General features: G+C 33.9%; 2 protein-coding genes across 2 annotated transcripts; both read left to right on the top strand.

Moving 5' to 3' along the window:
* Nucleotides 1-1,587: 1,587 nt before the first annotated feature.
* Nucleotides 1,588-4,219, top strand: LOC124910215 (homeobox protein BEL1 homolog). Its single transcript, XM_047450832.1, has 4 exons — nt 1,588-2,616; nt 2,678-3,060; nt 3,292-3,352; nt 3,436-4,219. Exons 1-4 carry the CDS (start codon nt 1,750-1,752, stop codon nt 3,982-3,984), a joined length of 1,860 nt encoding a protein of 619 aa, XP_047306788.1. The 5' UTR covers nt 1,588-1,749; the 3' UTR covers nt 3,985-4,219.
* Nucleotides 4,220-7,924: 3,705 nt separating this feature from the next.
* LOC124910829 (golgin candidate 6) lies at nt 7,925-15,409 on the top strand. The gene is made up of 20 exons (XM_047451513.1): nt 7,925-8,075; nt 8,244-8,296; nt 8,409-8,473; nt 8,596-8,723; nt 8,791-8,843; nt 9,155-9,301; nt 9,395-9,468; nt 9,562-9,631; nt 9,905-9,958; nt 10,050-10,145; nt 11,042-11,092; nt 11,167-11,253; nt 11,380-11,493; nt 11,581-11,652; nt 11,817-12,002; nt 12,225-12,328; nt 12,581-12,629; nt 13,260-13,325; nt 13,432-14,205; nt 14,680-15,409. The coding sequence occupies exons 2-20, from the start codon at nt 8,273-8,275 to the stop codon at nt 15,262-15,264; spliced, it is 2,799 nt and encodes a 932-aa protein (XP_047307469.1). The 5' UTR covers nt 7,925-8,075; nt 8,244-8,272; the 3' UTR covers nt 15,265-15,409.
* Nucleotides 15,410-15,553: the final 144 nt, after the last annotated feature.

Raw genomic sequence — 15,553 nt, forward strand, 5'->3', positions numbered from 1 at the left:
ACTAAACATGCGCGGGGTGGTGCGTACTGTCCCTCACGTGAAATCACCCGCCACCAAAAGCCAAAGTATTTTATTTTATTTTATATTTTATATTTTTAATTTTAAGGGAAAAAAGTATTTTGGTGGTGACGTACGCCTCTCATTATGTATGACAGTGTGCAATGAGAGAGAAAGCCAACATATATGATAAGAGGAGAAGAGAGAGAAGAGGGGAGAGCTTTTTTATAGGACCACCTGTCTTTTAACCGACAAAATTTAAAGTTGTTTTTTTAGTTGAGAGATTCCCACTCTCCAAATTGTATAGTGAAAACACGCGCAACTACACAAAGGCCCTTGTTTGAGGAAATGGTTATTGTTAACCAAACAACTAACATCATAATAAATAAACAGCTAGAATATTGTTTGCATTATTCAATTTTTTTATTATTTAACATGGTTTTAAAAAATCAAATCACCTAACATCAAACAACTTGATAAAAATTATAAAAAAGTTGTTGATTGCATAATAAGTTGATGTTAAAATGTCATCGAATAAGTTGTCGCAAATAAATAAAATCAAACATATTTGAGCGTTAAACGAAAAACTAAATAATTTGATATAGCCTATAAATTATAATATGTCTACAAGACTTAATATGATTATTGAAATAGATTAGGTTAATATATTGAATTTTGATAGAGTGATTATCATTATTTTAATTTTGATTTAAGAGGAAATAATTTAGACAATTGATTTTATTATGGTAAGATAAGGTAGTAGAAGGGTGTTTAGAACGCGTGATAAAAGCGCGTGAAGATAGAAGATGACAATATTGATGCGGTCCGTCCCATGGACATGTGTATGTGGGTTAGAGAGAGAGAAGAGGGGAATAGGTGCTAGTCTCTGCTTTAAATTAATTGGTGGGTTTAGTTGGAAATATTGGACCACCTATTTCCCTAACATCCTCAGGCTCTTGTTTTAGCAAACCTCTTCTCTCTTTTTCTCTCTCTTTTATTCAATCCTTCAAACATCTATTCTCTTTCTCTCTCACTCACACACACAAAAACAGCCTCTGTTCTATCTTCTACCCCTTATTCAAATAGTTTATATGTAATGTATTTTTTATTATTATTGATTTCTAATCATACAAACCAATATCACCAATTCAATCATGGACTTAATTATAAGTATCAACCAAAACTGTAATATTAAAAAACAAATTATATTATACATGGATCAAAATTGGATATATATGTTTGATTGATTGTTGATTGAAGAGGAGGGTGGTGGGATGCGGGTGAATTATTAATAAATTGAGTCAAGTCATGTGTAATGGTGTGGCTTCAAATATAAGCAAGTGATTGATCGATGATATTGCATGCTCTCATGTACTAAATGTTTGTATTAATTGAACAATTGCGAACTTTCCTTTATTTTTGTTATTATTTATCTTACTTGCTTGCTACCTAATTATTTATTTAATTCATTATTATTAGCCTCTTGATTTGTTTTCTTGTTATCTAGTGAGAGAGAGTGTGATGATCATCGTATGGTAATGGATGTTGATCATATGATGATTATCTTCTTTCTCTCTCTCTAGACAGACGTCTGATCATCACAATAATATATCCTAGGATGGCTTTTCATCTCGAGATATTATTATTATTATTTACTATTAGTTTGTGCCATAAATAAACGCATAATACAAACCCTGGACCAGCCCTTTCTCTCTCTCTCTCTCTCTAAACTGACTCCAGAAAGACTTAGCTATGGCTGGTCAAGGAGGAGGAGATCAAGAGATCAAGTATTGTTTTTCCGGGAATCCGATTCAAACCCATCATTTAGTTGATCAGTTACAAACCTTCGATCATAACTCATCGGAGATCTACACTACCTTAGCCGCCGCCACTTCTGTCGACAAATCTAATAATTCTCTATGGAAGGGACTATTCTTCTCCGGCGTCCATGGGGGTCAGTCCTCTTCATCCAAACCTAACCAGGGTCAGTTCTATGATCATCATGAGTCAACCCTACATATGGTTGTTTCACCAGATGATCATGATGATGATGAGACTAGTAATTCGGTTGAACCTTGGCAGCAGCAACAACAACAACATGTCGTGTTCCCTTGTGAGGGTAACGAAAGGCCAAGTCAAGGACTTTCTCTCTCTCTTTGCCCAACAAATCCATCCGCTATTGGACTACAGTCTTTTGAGTTGAGACGACAACAACAACAGCAGCAGCAGGATCTGATCAGGTTTGTCCCTTCTGATGATCATGATCATGGTCAGTCGACGTTCTTTCCAAAGCCCATGAACAATAATAATAATAATAATAATGGTTTAATTCATCAACAACAACAACATCACGGACAGTTTGATCAGATCAGGAATTCAAAGTACTTGATTCCTGCACAAGATCTGTTGAATGAGTTCTGTAACCTTGGGACCAACGGCCAACAACCTAATAAAACATTAAGGACGACCACTTTTAATTCTAAGCCCCACAAGTCTGATCATGATGATGATCATCATGTCTTCTACACTTCTAATTCCAAAAAGCCTTCAACTTTGTACTCTCTTGACCTTCTTGACCTCCAGAAAAGAAAATCAAAGCTTCTTTCCATTCTTGAACAGGTATAATATATACATATTTTTTAATTCAATTAAATAGTTTATAATATATATATATACATAGTTGGACAGGAGATACAGACACTACTGTGATCAAATGAAGGCGGTGGTTTCATCATTTGAGTCGGTGGCTGGAAACGGAGCTGCTTCAGTTTACTCAACAATGGCATCAAAGGCTATGTCTAAGCATTTTAGATGTTTGAGAGATGGGATTGTTGGAGAAATTAAAGCCACAAAGAAAGCTATGGGAGAAAAAGACATTGCTGCCCCTGGAACAACCAAAGGTGAGACTCCTAGACTAAGAGTGTTGGATCAAACTCTACGACAGCAAAAGGCTTTTCAACAGATGACCTTGATGGAAACTCATCCATGGCGTCCACAACGTGGCCTTCCTGAAAGATCCGTTTCTGTTCTAAGGGCGTGGCTATTCGAGCATTTTCTTCACCCGTAATTAACTTCCTCTCTATCTAATCTAATCTTAATTATTAAAATATTAAATAAATACCCACTTGCAGGCAGGCCTTGGAGATTTTGTTCTTTGCTTTAGTCTTTTCTATATATTAATTACAAAAAACAATCAAGGTTGCTTCTTTCTTTTTGGAAACTAGCATTTGGTGATCATCACTTTAATATGAATTCATGATGAATGATTCAAGATTACTTGTAATAATTGTGCAGATATCCAAGTGATGTTGATAAACACATACTAGCTCGTCAAACTGGTCTTTCAAGAAGTCAGGCAAGTCTTTTTAATTATCCATCTTATATTTTATGCTTACCTCTATCACACGCAATCTCATGTATTTTGTTGTTGTTATTCAGGTTTCTAATTGGTTTATCAATGCTAGAGTTAGACTATGGAAGCCAATGGTTGAAGAAATGTACACTGAAGAGTTAAGGGAAGCACAGTTGGAACCCAAACCGGGTTCCCCGGCGGCGCCGGAAGATGATAATCGGAAACCTGTTGCGTCCGGTCAGCTGACACGTATTGATTCAGAGTGTTTATCATCCGTCATCAACAATGGGGAATTGGGTAAGAATCAAATGAGTTTTGGGAATGCGTTTGGTGCTGTAGAGTTGGATTTCTCTACTTATGCTGCTGCTGCGGCGGCGGCAGGGGGAAGTAGCGGCGGCGGCGGAGGTGGGGTGTCTTTGACACTTGAGTTGCAGCAGCACCACCACGGCGGCGGAGGAGGAAATGGGGTGAGCTTGGCTTTCTCGCCGGCGGCGGGGCAAAGTTCATTATTTTATTCGAGGGAACAAATGGAAGATTGCCAGCCGGTTCAGTACTTGTTGGAAGGAGATCAAGGACAGAATTTGCCTTATAGGTTTCTGATGGGTGCACAGTTGCTAAATGACTTAGCCGGCTAGGCTTAGGCTTAGGCTTAGGCTAGGCTAGGCTAAGCTAAGAGCTTAGGTTGCTTTAAAAGATTGAATAATTATTATTGGGGGAGGGAGAGGTGTCGGTGAGGTGAATTTGTAATGATAGATCATAGTGTTCTTATATGCTAATATTATTAATTGCTGCCCGGGGTATACAAATCAAATCATCCAAATCTTTTACCATATGCTATTCCAAAACATATGATAGATTAATATTATTGCAGGTATATATTGCATATGCTTAACTGCCTTGTATATTTAGGTTGTTTGAAAGGGTAAGAATTGTTTTTAAGAGATTATAGGTTAAATTAGATTTTATTAAGAATTACTTAAAATGTAGTGAGATTTTGCTAATTTTATAAATTAAAAAAATCTTACAAAAATTATGTGGAAATCTTCTCGTGGGTAATGCAGATTTTCGGTTTTGGATCAATGTTTGGTGTAGTGACAAAAATCTTGCATTGTCATTTTTAACCATCGCTTCTCCCGTGATAATGTAAAATGATTCGGTTAAAGACATTAAAAGATATTAATTCATTTAGGTCGGTCATTGTTACATATTATTTGTGGATATTTCACTATATAACTTTCTACGAGAGAAGTTGTAAGATTATAAATTCTCTTAAAAATCTCATTTTATGGACTGAGAGTAATGCTTGGAAGGATCTTGACGGATGATAGATGTATGAAAATAAAATGGTCATTATGATTAGTCGCTGCATAATGTGTTACGAATAGGTGAATACGACATCTCACTTGTTTTTGTAAAAGGTGATTGCGATTTGGAGCTTACTTTGAAATATTATTGACATTGAGTTGATGATGACCGTACGACTTTTTTATCGCGGTCGACCAATATATTACTCCACAACCCTATTATTACGATGATATAATATGATAGATAAAAATAAGACTAAATACAACATAAAAACGTTTCCAACATATTATCAAAATTGTTGATTCTTGAGAACAACGGTTAATTCTTTTATCTCTTTATCGATTTTCTCGAAATATGTATTAAAATGTTCTATATAATTTAAGATTTTTTTTTCTTATATAATATTGTTTTCTGGATAATTAATTATTATATTATTGTGTAATTGTTTTATTTTATTGAATTAAAGATAATTTCTTAAATAATTACATATCTAGACTATTTTGTATTTTCTAAACTATTAAACTTCTAGCCAATTAAACAAATTTAATTAGGAATCATGATCAAATTAAAATTATTGTAAAAAAATAAAGTATGAGCTCTTCCTTGTGTTTGTCATTAGCTCTTTTTTTCTTTGACAATTTTATTAACATATATATTTCAGAATAATTAATATTTTTAATTAAAATTAAAAATATCCATATAGAATTAAAACTTAATTGGTAAGTAGCTAACCTTTGTTTTTTCTCTCACACACATAAATATGAATATGATAAAATTAAAACCTTTTTGGTCGCACAAACCAACTGATGGGAGCATATGTGGTTGTGGTTTCATATAAAAGGTATAAAACAAAAGATATTTCCTTGGCCCTTCCCAACAATAATTAATTAATTAATTATGATATACATCATCTATTATCCATATATATATATATAATATATATATACTAGAAGATTATGACAATACATGATTTTAAAAATTGTACATATTTGAAAATAAATAAATAAAAATTAAGATCAACTCGACTATTATCATAATTCAGCATCAATATCGTCTACTTTGGGTGGTGTTCAATAAACCATATATATTATGTATATTTTGAATTAATGAAAGAATCATTCTCCTTTCTTCCATCCATACAATCCATCCATCAACTTGACAATGGTTTTTTTGAAAGATACCTTTGCTAGCCAAATCCCTTTCTATTATTTATTTTCCAATAATGTTACTAGTCTCCCACCCTTTTGTAGTCAAGCTCGGGTTTGTTGGCCAATCAAAATAAAGATAAGCATTCGACGATTACTTACCACAAAAAACAACAACTTATGTTTCCTATTAAATGGGTAAACATTGGTTGTTTTATACAATACTCATATTTTCCTAGTAAGACAAAAGTTCAAAATAAAAGTCATGAAGTTAGTGTCAAGAATTCGATTCAATCAAGCTAACACTAGTAAACTGTTAATTTTTTTGTGAAACTCGAAGGGGGAGATACAAAATAAATAAATAAATGTGGTAGCATTAATATCACTATGTATAAATAAATACAATAATTAAATGAGATATATTAATTGCCTAAAAGGGATGGTCAATGTGTAATAAAGCAAGTGTAGTAAAAAGATATATGAAGTTTATTGTTGCTGTTGAGATCGAGTTATACTAATCTGGTTTGATTTGGTCTTAATGAAAATCAGATCAAATCTTTCCTATTTTTGCAGGTCATCCCTTATATTAATTGGCTAATTAATTAAGAATCAGTACCCAAATCATGATTAATGAAAATCAGCCCTAATTGCAATAACTAGCTATTATATATAGCATTTAGTATATATTAAACGTTTCATATATTATAACTATTACATATCAATATAATAAATTAAGCTTACCTAATTTTATCTCATATATACAAAGTAATAATGTGCCTGTTCTAGTATAAGTTACCAATATATAGAAATATGTTCATAAGGTACTTATAAGATTACTTCAATAATAATATATTAAATTACTTATATTAATAATAAAGATAAATTCATTGTCTCTTAAAAGTTCTTGCAAGTTGGTCTGGACTTTGGACCAGTCCAATCCAACCATTTTTAAGGGCCCAATCAACTTGTTTATTTCATACAGGCCTTAATATTATTTTTATTAAATCATAATAATAAGATATGGGTTATCAATTATCCATGAGATTAGGTCTATTCTTGAATTAAATAACTCAAAAATGAAGAAACTTAAGCACATTATAAATTAATTGTATTGACAAAGAGGAAAACAATGCATTCAAGTGTTACATTCTTACTTAAAAATATCTAAGTTGGAGTTAGTATAGGTTTAATTTTAAAAAAGGGTTTAAATATAGTTATTGTTTAAAAAAAAAAATTATTTCAATAAATAAATTAATTTAGACAATATTAAACTAATTAGTATCAATATTTCAATAGAACATTTATCTGAATGGAAACTTAGTGTATTTCAATAAACTAAGTTTACTTAATATTTTAAAAAAAAATTATTAGGGAAAGATTTAAAAATATGAATAGATAATAAAAAAAATATATAGTTTTTTAAAAAAGTTAATGCAATATATATAAATGATAATAGTGAAAAAAAAATTATACAAAATTACGAGTATTCACTTAGTTATAAAACACACTAAAACATAACGAAATTAACCATTAAAGAGTATAATAATAACATAAAAAAATATTCATTAACGAACCAGTATAACATAAAGTCAACAACAATAGAATTGACACTCCTTTAACATCCAATATAATCCGAAAAAGATCTTAGTTTTATATAACTGGGATCAGAGCTCGTTCGTCGTTTTCGTATAATTAACTCAACAAGAAAACTACCTTTACTCTAAGATAAAAGTATTTAGTCCATATTCGTACATATTTAAATATGTGTATTTTAAAACTATCTTGTCTAAAAGTTTTATCATACACTTTCTAGATTACATGTATAATGTATAATGAATTTATAAAATAATTATTTTAATATTTTGTTGATAAAATTGGTAATGTAATTACGAGAATATACAAAATAATGATGATTTTTTTGTTAGTTTATTTAATAGTTGTAATTTCATTTTTTTAATATAAAATATAACTTAATTTAATAATCATAAAAATAATTGTGATTAGATAATTGTAATAAAATGTAAAATTGATTTATGTAAGTATGCATAAATACGCGTGGCAAGATTAGATAGGTGCAGATTGAATTGGTATTTAGAAAACAGCACATAGAAGCTGGAAGCTTTGAAGGTGTCTAGCACACATTCTGATTCAGTTCAGGCAAGGCACAGGAAGACAAGCCCTCGACTTTTTGATCCGATTCTCTTTTTATCTCTCTCGATCAACCTTCCGATCTCTCCGTTTTTCGTCGTTTCGCTTCCAACTGCTCTTCTTCTTTGGTATGTAACGTCAATTAGGGTTTTTCTACTATAATTTCATCATTCACCGTTCAAGCTTTGGAACATATATATGTCTTCATCGCAGTCCGCATGCCAACTTCTGAATTGAAATCATTTATTGTCTTGCTTTATCGTATCCGTCTTTAAGACTATCATTTCGGTGTTCAGGTATCGAGAAGTTTGATTTATCGAAAAGGATGGATTTGGTCTCTGGCTATAAGGTATTTATTTGGCTTCGTTTTAAAGATATTATAATTCATTTTGTGTTCCAATTGATTCTGGAGCCTCTCTATACTCCATTGCATATTTGATTTTGTATTATTGAACTTGCAGAATCGAGTTCAAGGTGTTGTTGGTCGTGTGTTTGGAAATGAGAGTTCCTCCTCTAGTGAAGATAGGTAAATACTTTTCGTCTGAAGCTGATCGTGACAGATTTTCCTGATGTGAAACATTTGATATCACTGTGTATAGCTGATTTAGCCGAAATTGTTCCCTAATTCAATGTAATTTGTATTGATAGTTATGTTGAACGGTTGCTCGACCGTATCAGTAACGGTGTTCTGGCAGAGGACAGAAGAAACGCTATTACTGAACTTCAATCTGTTGTAACTGAAAGTCGTGCTGCGCAATTGGCTTTTGGGGCAATGGGTGAGTGATTTGTATGATTAGAATGCAAATTCGCTTTGTGTCACTAATCAACTGAAATCTCATGCAGGCTTACCAGTACTTCTGAGTGTTTTGAAGGAAGAGCGTGCAGATGTTGAAATGGTAATAAGCATTATTGACATATTCTTACTTAATCAGTGTCCCTGAGTGAGCAGTAGAATGCACACTAGACACATGGCAAGTGAATGTCTTCTTTAGGTTTAAAAAAAATTATTGTTTGGAACACATTTTGAGGGTTCTTAATTACTGATTAACAAACTTTGGTATTTAGTTATTACTTTTGTAAGTGTAAGTTACTGTTGTTACTTCATTCATTCTAACTAATATTATCATGCATCCTCTTTCTTATGTTCTCGTCATTGTACTGCTGACTAACTCAGTGTATTGACTGTTTCTTGGCATGAATACTTAAGGTTCGCGGTGCTCTTGAGACTCTTGTTGGTGCCTTGACTCCACTAGGTCATGTAAGAGGGCCTGAAAATGAGATTCAACCGGCTTTGTTGAATGCTGATCTTCTTTCGAGAGAACCAGAAAGCATTGCTCTTCTTCTTAGCTTATTGGTGAATTCCCAAAACTATATCAAGCAAAACTCTGTAAAGTATTCCATGTCTTGGTTCACATATGTTTATTTACTTATTTGTTACCTTTGGCAGTCTGAGGAGGATTTCTATGTGCGCTATTATACACTACAACTTTTGACAGCCCTCCTTACAAATTCTCAAAACAGGTAATCTTTTTGTTTCTGCTCATTCAGCTATTGTTAGTTTTTGAATTTATGAACTACAATGGGAAGTAGAGTATTTTCTGAGTTTCTTTTCAGGTTGCAGGAAGCTATTTTGACCATACCTCAGGGTATAACTCGGCTTATGGACATGCTTATGGATCGAGAGGTTTAGTGTTTTTACATTCTTCTCTTTTATGTATATAACTACCTTTTGCTAACGTAAGTAGATATCCTTACCCCCTTCCTTCTCCCCTTTACCCAATGAAACCTTCATCTTTATTTACTCAAGGATGAAAGACTGGTTCATCCTTTCTATGTTTCCAACACTGGATTCTTTGCAGAGCACCATTATAACTACAAATTTATTTTTCTTCTTTAAATATATTTTGATGACTTAATTCCATCCCTACTACTATTGAGATATGTTGTTGGTTTACAGGTCATAAGGAATGAGGCCTTGTTGCTTCTCACATACTTGACACGTGAAGCTGAGGTGAGTGTAATTCCTTTTGTATGCACCATCATCTCTGTACTTGTTCTGTTTCATCTGAAAGTTTGTCTTTCTTGGATCTACTCTATTTCAGGAGATTCAAAAGATTGTGGTCTTTGAAGGAGCTTTTGAAAAGATTTTTAGTATTATCAGGGAAGAAGGGGGTTCAGAAGGTGGTGTTGTTGTGCAGGTAATAACATGATTACATATGGAACTCTTTTCTATAATTTATATCTTTAATGTGTCACCAGTCTTTCACATTGATCATGTGTTCCTGGCAAGAAGTTTTAGAACTCATGTTTCATCTCTAATGCTGATATAAAATATGCTCTACTTATGAAAAATCTTATAGTGTATAATTTTGATAAAGGATTACCGGATGTTCTAACATGTCTTTACACCAGAAGAAATGAAAATAAGACATAACAAAAAAAAAAGAATACGTCATGATATAATAAGGACAGTTAAACAAAAAAAAATTGTTTGAATTTAGGAAGCTAACACGACCCCCCACAGTCATGACCTCCACTTCAACTTAAGGCGTTCTAAGTGAGGATCGTACATGATATGCAGTAACTTGTAGGAATATGGCGTAGCTTCTTGTTTTGGGTAATTCAAATTTCATTTGTTAGGGAAATATTCCCGATTTTAGGAATTGATCTCTCATGCTAGTAAAGTGTAATTAGAAGCCAGGCATGAAATGAATATTTTCATAGCAATTCGGTTTGTTTGTTGCATCAATTGTTAGTTTATATTATTTCACTTGTTTCCATGTTGAAAGTTAGAGATACAGTCAATATATAACAGGTTGATTCTGACATGGAATTTTTGCTTTTCGATTTATCTGGTTCTTTAAAATTTGGATGGGAAATGGTCAGCTAGATGTGAGTTGACTACTAATGAAAAATAAACATATACACTTCTTTATGTTTCTCATATGTAGGAGATTCTGTAAGAAAGGTTTGTATTAGGTACTGAGCATGACTCTGCTATGCTGTTTTTTATCTCTAAACAGAAAGTTCAATTAGAATTTCTTCATAAACTGCTCACTTACTAAAGTGGTATCGGATTCCCGTCACTGTACAGGATTGTCTTGAGTTATTGAACAATATCCTGCGAAACAATGCCTCGAATCAGGTTCTTGTTCTGTCTCCTAAAGCTCTATTTAGTTTTCTCTTTTAATTACTGACCACAATATAGACATGGTGTAGGTATTGCTGAGGGAGACCATAGGTTTGGACCCTTTGGTATCAATTCTAAAGCTCAGAGGAAATACCTACAGTTTTACTCAACAAAAGGTTGAATATTTGTTATTCTTTTCAGATATTGTTCTCCATTGATGTCCAGGATATATTTATGAACTTATTTTTGTTGTGACAAAAGTTTTACTTGTTTTTTTAATTTGATCAATGTAATCCCAGTAGACTACTAACCTACTTGGTGTACTGGAGACCATCAATTTGCTGGTGATGGGAAATCTTGTAGCTGATGTTGGCAAAGACACCATCAAGCTGACCAATAAAACAGTCTTGGTCCAAGTATGTACATATTTATTTACAAAGCAACCAGTCACCTTGAAATGCTAGAAGAAATCTCCTCCACTGATTTTTTTTATGTGATTGCAGAAAAAGACTCTGGACTATCTTCTAATGTTAGGAGTAGAAAGTCAATGGGCACCCATTCCTTTGCGATGTAAGGTAAGTTCGTCACGAGTGAAGGAGATGCAAGTTTCTTCCTCCTTACTATCATACTTTCTCCAGAACCATAAACATTGTTGGTAGTGAAGGAAAGTGGCAAGATAGCTATCAGTACATTCCATGACACATAACTTGTTGTTTGACAATCTTCTCAATTATGCCAGGCACTTAAATGCATTGGAGATCTAATAGCTGGAAACCCCAAGAATCTTGATATCCTTGCAAGTAAATTTCTTGGAGAGGAGACAAATCCAGAGCCTGCTTTAAATTCAATCCTCAGAATCATCTTGCGCACTTCAAGTATGCATGAGTTCATAGCAGCGGATTACATTTTCAAGTGCTTCTGTGAGGTATGTTTGGAAAGATATTCTGTTTTTGTTTTATCTCTTTAAACACGTCTCTTCGAAAACTGTGACACTACTAATTGCTAATACCATAAATGTCTTTATAAATTACTTTTGTAATGAATACTTCCTTTTCCTTTTGGTTATCATTTATTCTTTTTCCTTCTTTTGTTTGAATTACTTTTATCATCCAGTCCTTTGCCATATGATATAATTGACATATAACAGAAAAACCGTGATGGGCAAATGATGCTTGCTTCTACGTTGATCCCTCAACCACAGTCAATGACTGGTGCTCCAGTTGAGGACGATGTGAACATGTCATTTGGAAGGTATTATTTTTTCTTTATTTGTTTCCGACCAGAGTTGATTCTTTATCATCTTTGGATGTGGTTCTTATTAATGATTTTGTTCTCGTAGTACCAATCTACCTCAGTTATTTTTGCTTCTAAAGTGTTCTGCACTCTTGATTTTGTATTGCCTGCTGGTGCTCCTAATAACTAGTTTATATCAGAACTTCTATTTTTGAGTTCTCTTGGAATGTTTCTCATTAATAATATCCTTAAAAAAATTTCCTTTTGCAGCATGCTTTTACATGGGCTTACCTTGAGCGAGAATGAAGGCGATCTTGAGGTTTGTAATATTAATCTATCTGGTAACACCGCTAGGGCAGTGTAAATCACATTATAGATGCTTAAAGATGTAGATACACCCTCACATCAGGGCTATACATGGATACAATTATGTTTGGTTCTGTTCAAGTTATTATTCTGTATCAATGATCCTGGATTGCATTGGCTTGTTGCCTCTAAGATGTGAAAAACCTTGATACTTAAAGCATGTGGTTGTTGAACTAGGAGCATGAATAAATCTAAAATGTGCCATTATCACTAACCAGTACCTAACTGATCCTTTTTCTTAACTGCTGGACTCTTTTTGGTGTAATATGGATGTATGCCTATACATTTATATTTAGACATCTCCTTGTACATACTTGTTTTGGCCTACCTATATCCTGATAATTAATTTATGACCTATGAGCGAAATATAAACTGCATTTTTGTTAGAAAATCTATGTTCTCCTTGTGGTCTTTTTTTACATGAAACACTTGTGCAATGAAGACATCACTAGCTCTCCCCACATTTTTTTCTCAAAAAGGGCTGGCATAGAGAGTATACAGCTGCATAACTGTACATTTGTTTCCTATAGTTGCTATGATTTCCCTCAGATCATTTATAATCCAGAAACATTTTGAGTTGCAGAGTTGCTGCAGAGCTGCTAGTGTTCTCTCACATGTAGTACAAGACAATCTCAAATGCAAAGAGAAAGTGAGCAGTCTTATCCAGAATTATAATTCTTCCTTTTACATTATTTGGCAAAGTTATTGAGTCGAGTAACTGATTTTATTTTTGTTCTGTCACTAAACTTTTGCAGGCTTTACAAATAGAACTTGAGGCCCCATCCTCGTCTTTAGGAGGCTTAGAGCCATTGTTGCACCGCATGGTCAAATATTTGGCCGTTGCTTCTTCAATGAAAAATCGGGATGGAAAAACCAATCTATCTGAAAGTTCTTATACACAGCCGATCATACTAAAATTGCTTATCACTTGGCTTTATGATTGCCCAAGTGCAGTGCAATGCTTCCTAGATGCACGTCCCCATCTTACATATTTGATTGATTTAGTATCGAAATCAACCTCGTCAGTTACTGTCAGTGGGCTAGCAGCCATACTTCTAGGAGAGTGTGTCATTTATAATAAGTCCAAAGAAAGTGGAAAAGATGCATTTGCGATAGTTGATGTCATAAGTCAGAAAATCGGGCTGACAGCCTACTTTCTGAGGTTTGATGAGATGCAGAAATCTTCCCTTTTCTCTGCTGCTGCTGCTAAGTCATCCCATTCTCATACACCCTTGTCAAGATCTGCAGCTGCAAGTATGGTGGAGATTGAGAACGAGGATGAGAGTACAACTTCTGCAAACAAGGATGAGGATCATCCCATACTAGTGCCCTTATTTGACTCACAATTTGTTGACTTCATTAAGAACTTAGAGGCAAGTATTAGAGAAAGTATTATTGATACCTATAGCTGTCCGAAGAGCAAGGTGGCTGTAGTTCCAGCGGAACTGGAACAAGTGAGCGGTGAAAGTGATGCAGACTATGTCAAGCGACTTAAATCTTTTGTGGACAAGCAATGCACTGAAATACAGGTTCTACTCTCAATCAATGATCCGTCAACTATTATTGTCCTTCTGTTTTGCACCCTTTCCGCATCCAAGATTTCACAACATCTTAGGGTGCTTTTGATAAAACTGAAAATTAAGTATATGTTAAGTGTATGAAAATAAATGTTGAAGAAAATATTTAACTACTTGTTATGCAAGTAAATTTGATCAAATGTGGAGTTAATGTAGGTAAGTAGTTATAGACTATTTTACCCTGATAGTTTTTATTTTTAATTTTTAATAATAGCTTACCATGTGAAGCAAGATTTTATAGCTTAGTTATTTTTTTTTTTTTTATCTTTATTGGGTTGAATATATTTAATTATTTAACATTTCATATTAAAATAAGCAGTTAATAATTTAGCGCGTGTTATCAAATATGCAACTACAAGGAGTCTGTTGCTTTTAACAGTTTGGTGCTATAATAAAATTATGTTTTCCATTGCTTTCTTCTGTAAGGACCTTCTGAGTCGTAATGCAACTTTGGCGGAAGATGTGGCGAAGACAGGTGGGAATGGTCAATCTAGAGCAGAGTATACTAGATCGAGTGGTGGTGGTGGTGGAGGATCAGAGAGGGTTCAAGTAGAGACCTTACGCAGAGATCTCCAAGAGCAATCCCAACGAGTGGAGATGTTAAAAGCCGAGAAGGCCAAGATTGAATCTGAAGCGATAATGTACAAGACACTGGCTGCGAAGACCGAGTCTGACCTGAAGAGCTTGTCTGATGCCTACAACAGTCTTGAAGAGGTAAATTTCCAGCTGGAGAAGGAAATTAAGGCCTTGAAACTGGGAGGGGCGGTGGCTGCTCCAGATATCGAGGCTATAAAGGAAGAAGCAAGGGAGGAAGCGCAGAAGGATAGTGAAGTTGAATTGAACGATTTGCTGGTCTGCCTTGGACAAGAGCAAAGTAAGGTGGAGAAGTTGAGTGAAAGGTTGATGGAGTTGGGGGAAGATGTTGATGTATTGCTTGAAGGTATTGGAGATGATGCAGCTGGAGGGATTCCGGGTGAAGGCGAAGAAGAGGAAGAAGAAGAAGAAGACTAAGTTTTCCTTGTTTGGATGTATAATCATTGCGGTTATTTCATTTGCATTTTCAGTCTTTATATGGTACGCTGGATTTGGCCAGAATTGTGTGGGATTTCTTTGTACATTTTTAGTCATTTATACAAAGTCTTTGTTATTTATGACACTCAAGGTCCTTGCCCGGATTGCCTAGAAAATTGGTGGTATTTGACTCTTGAGTTTGGCATATTTTTTCTTTTTTTAAATTTGGGTTATTTCTGAATATTATGTGGTGGACAGAATCTATTAGACTCCTTGAAGTAGAGAAAGT

Source organism: Impatiens glandulifera, chromosome 7 (genome assembly GCF_907164915.1).
Source record: "Impatiens glandulifera chromosome 7, dImpGla2.1, whole genome shotgun sequence".
Taxonomy (NCBI): Eukaryota; Viridiplantae; Streptophyta; class Magnoliopsida; order Ericales; family Balsaminaceae; genus Impatiens; species Impatiens glandulifera.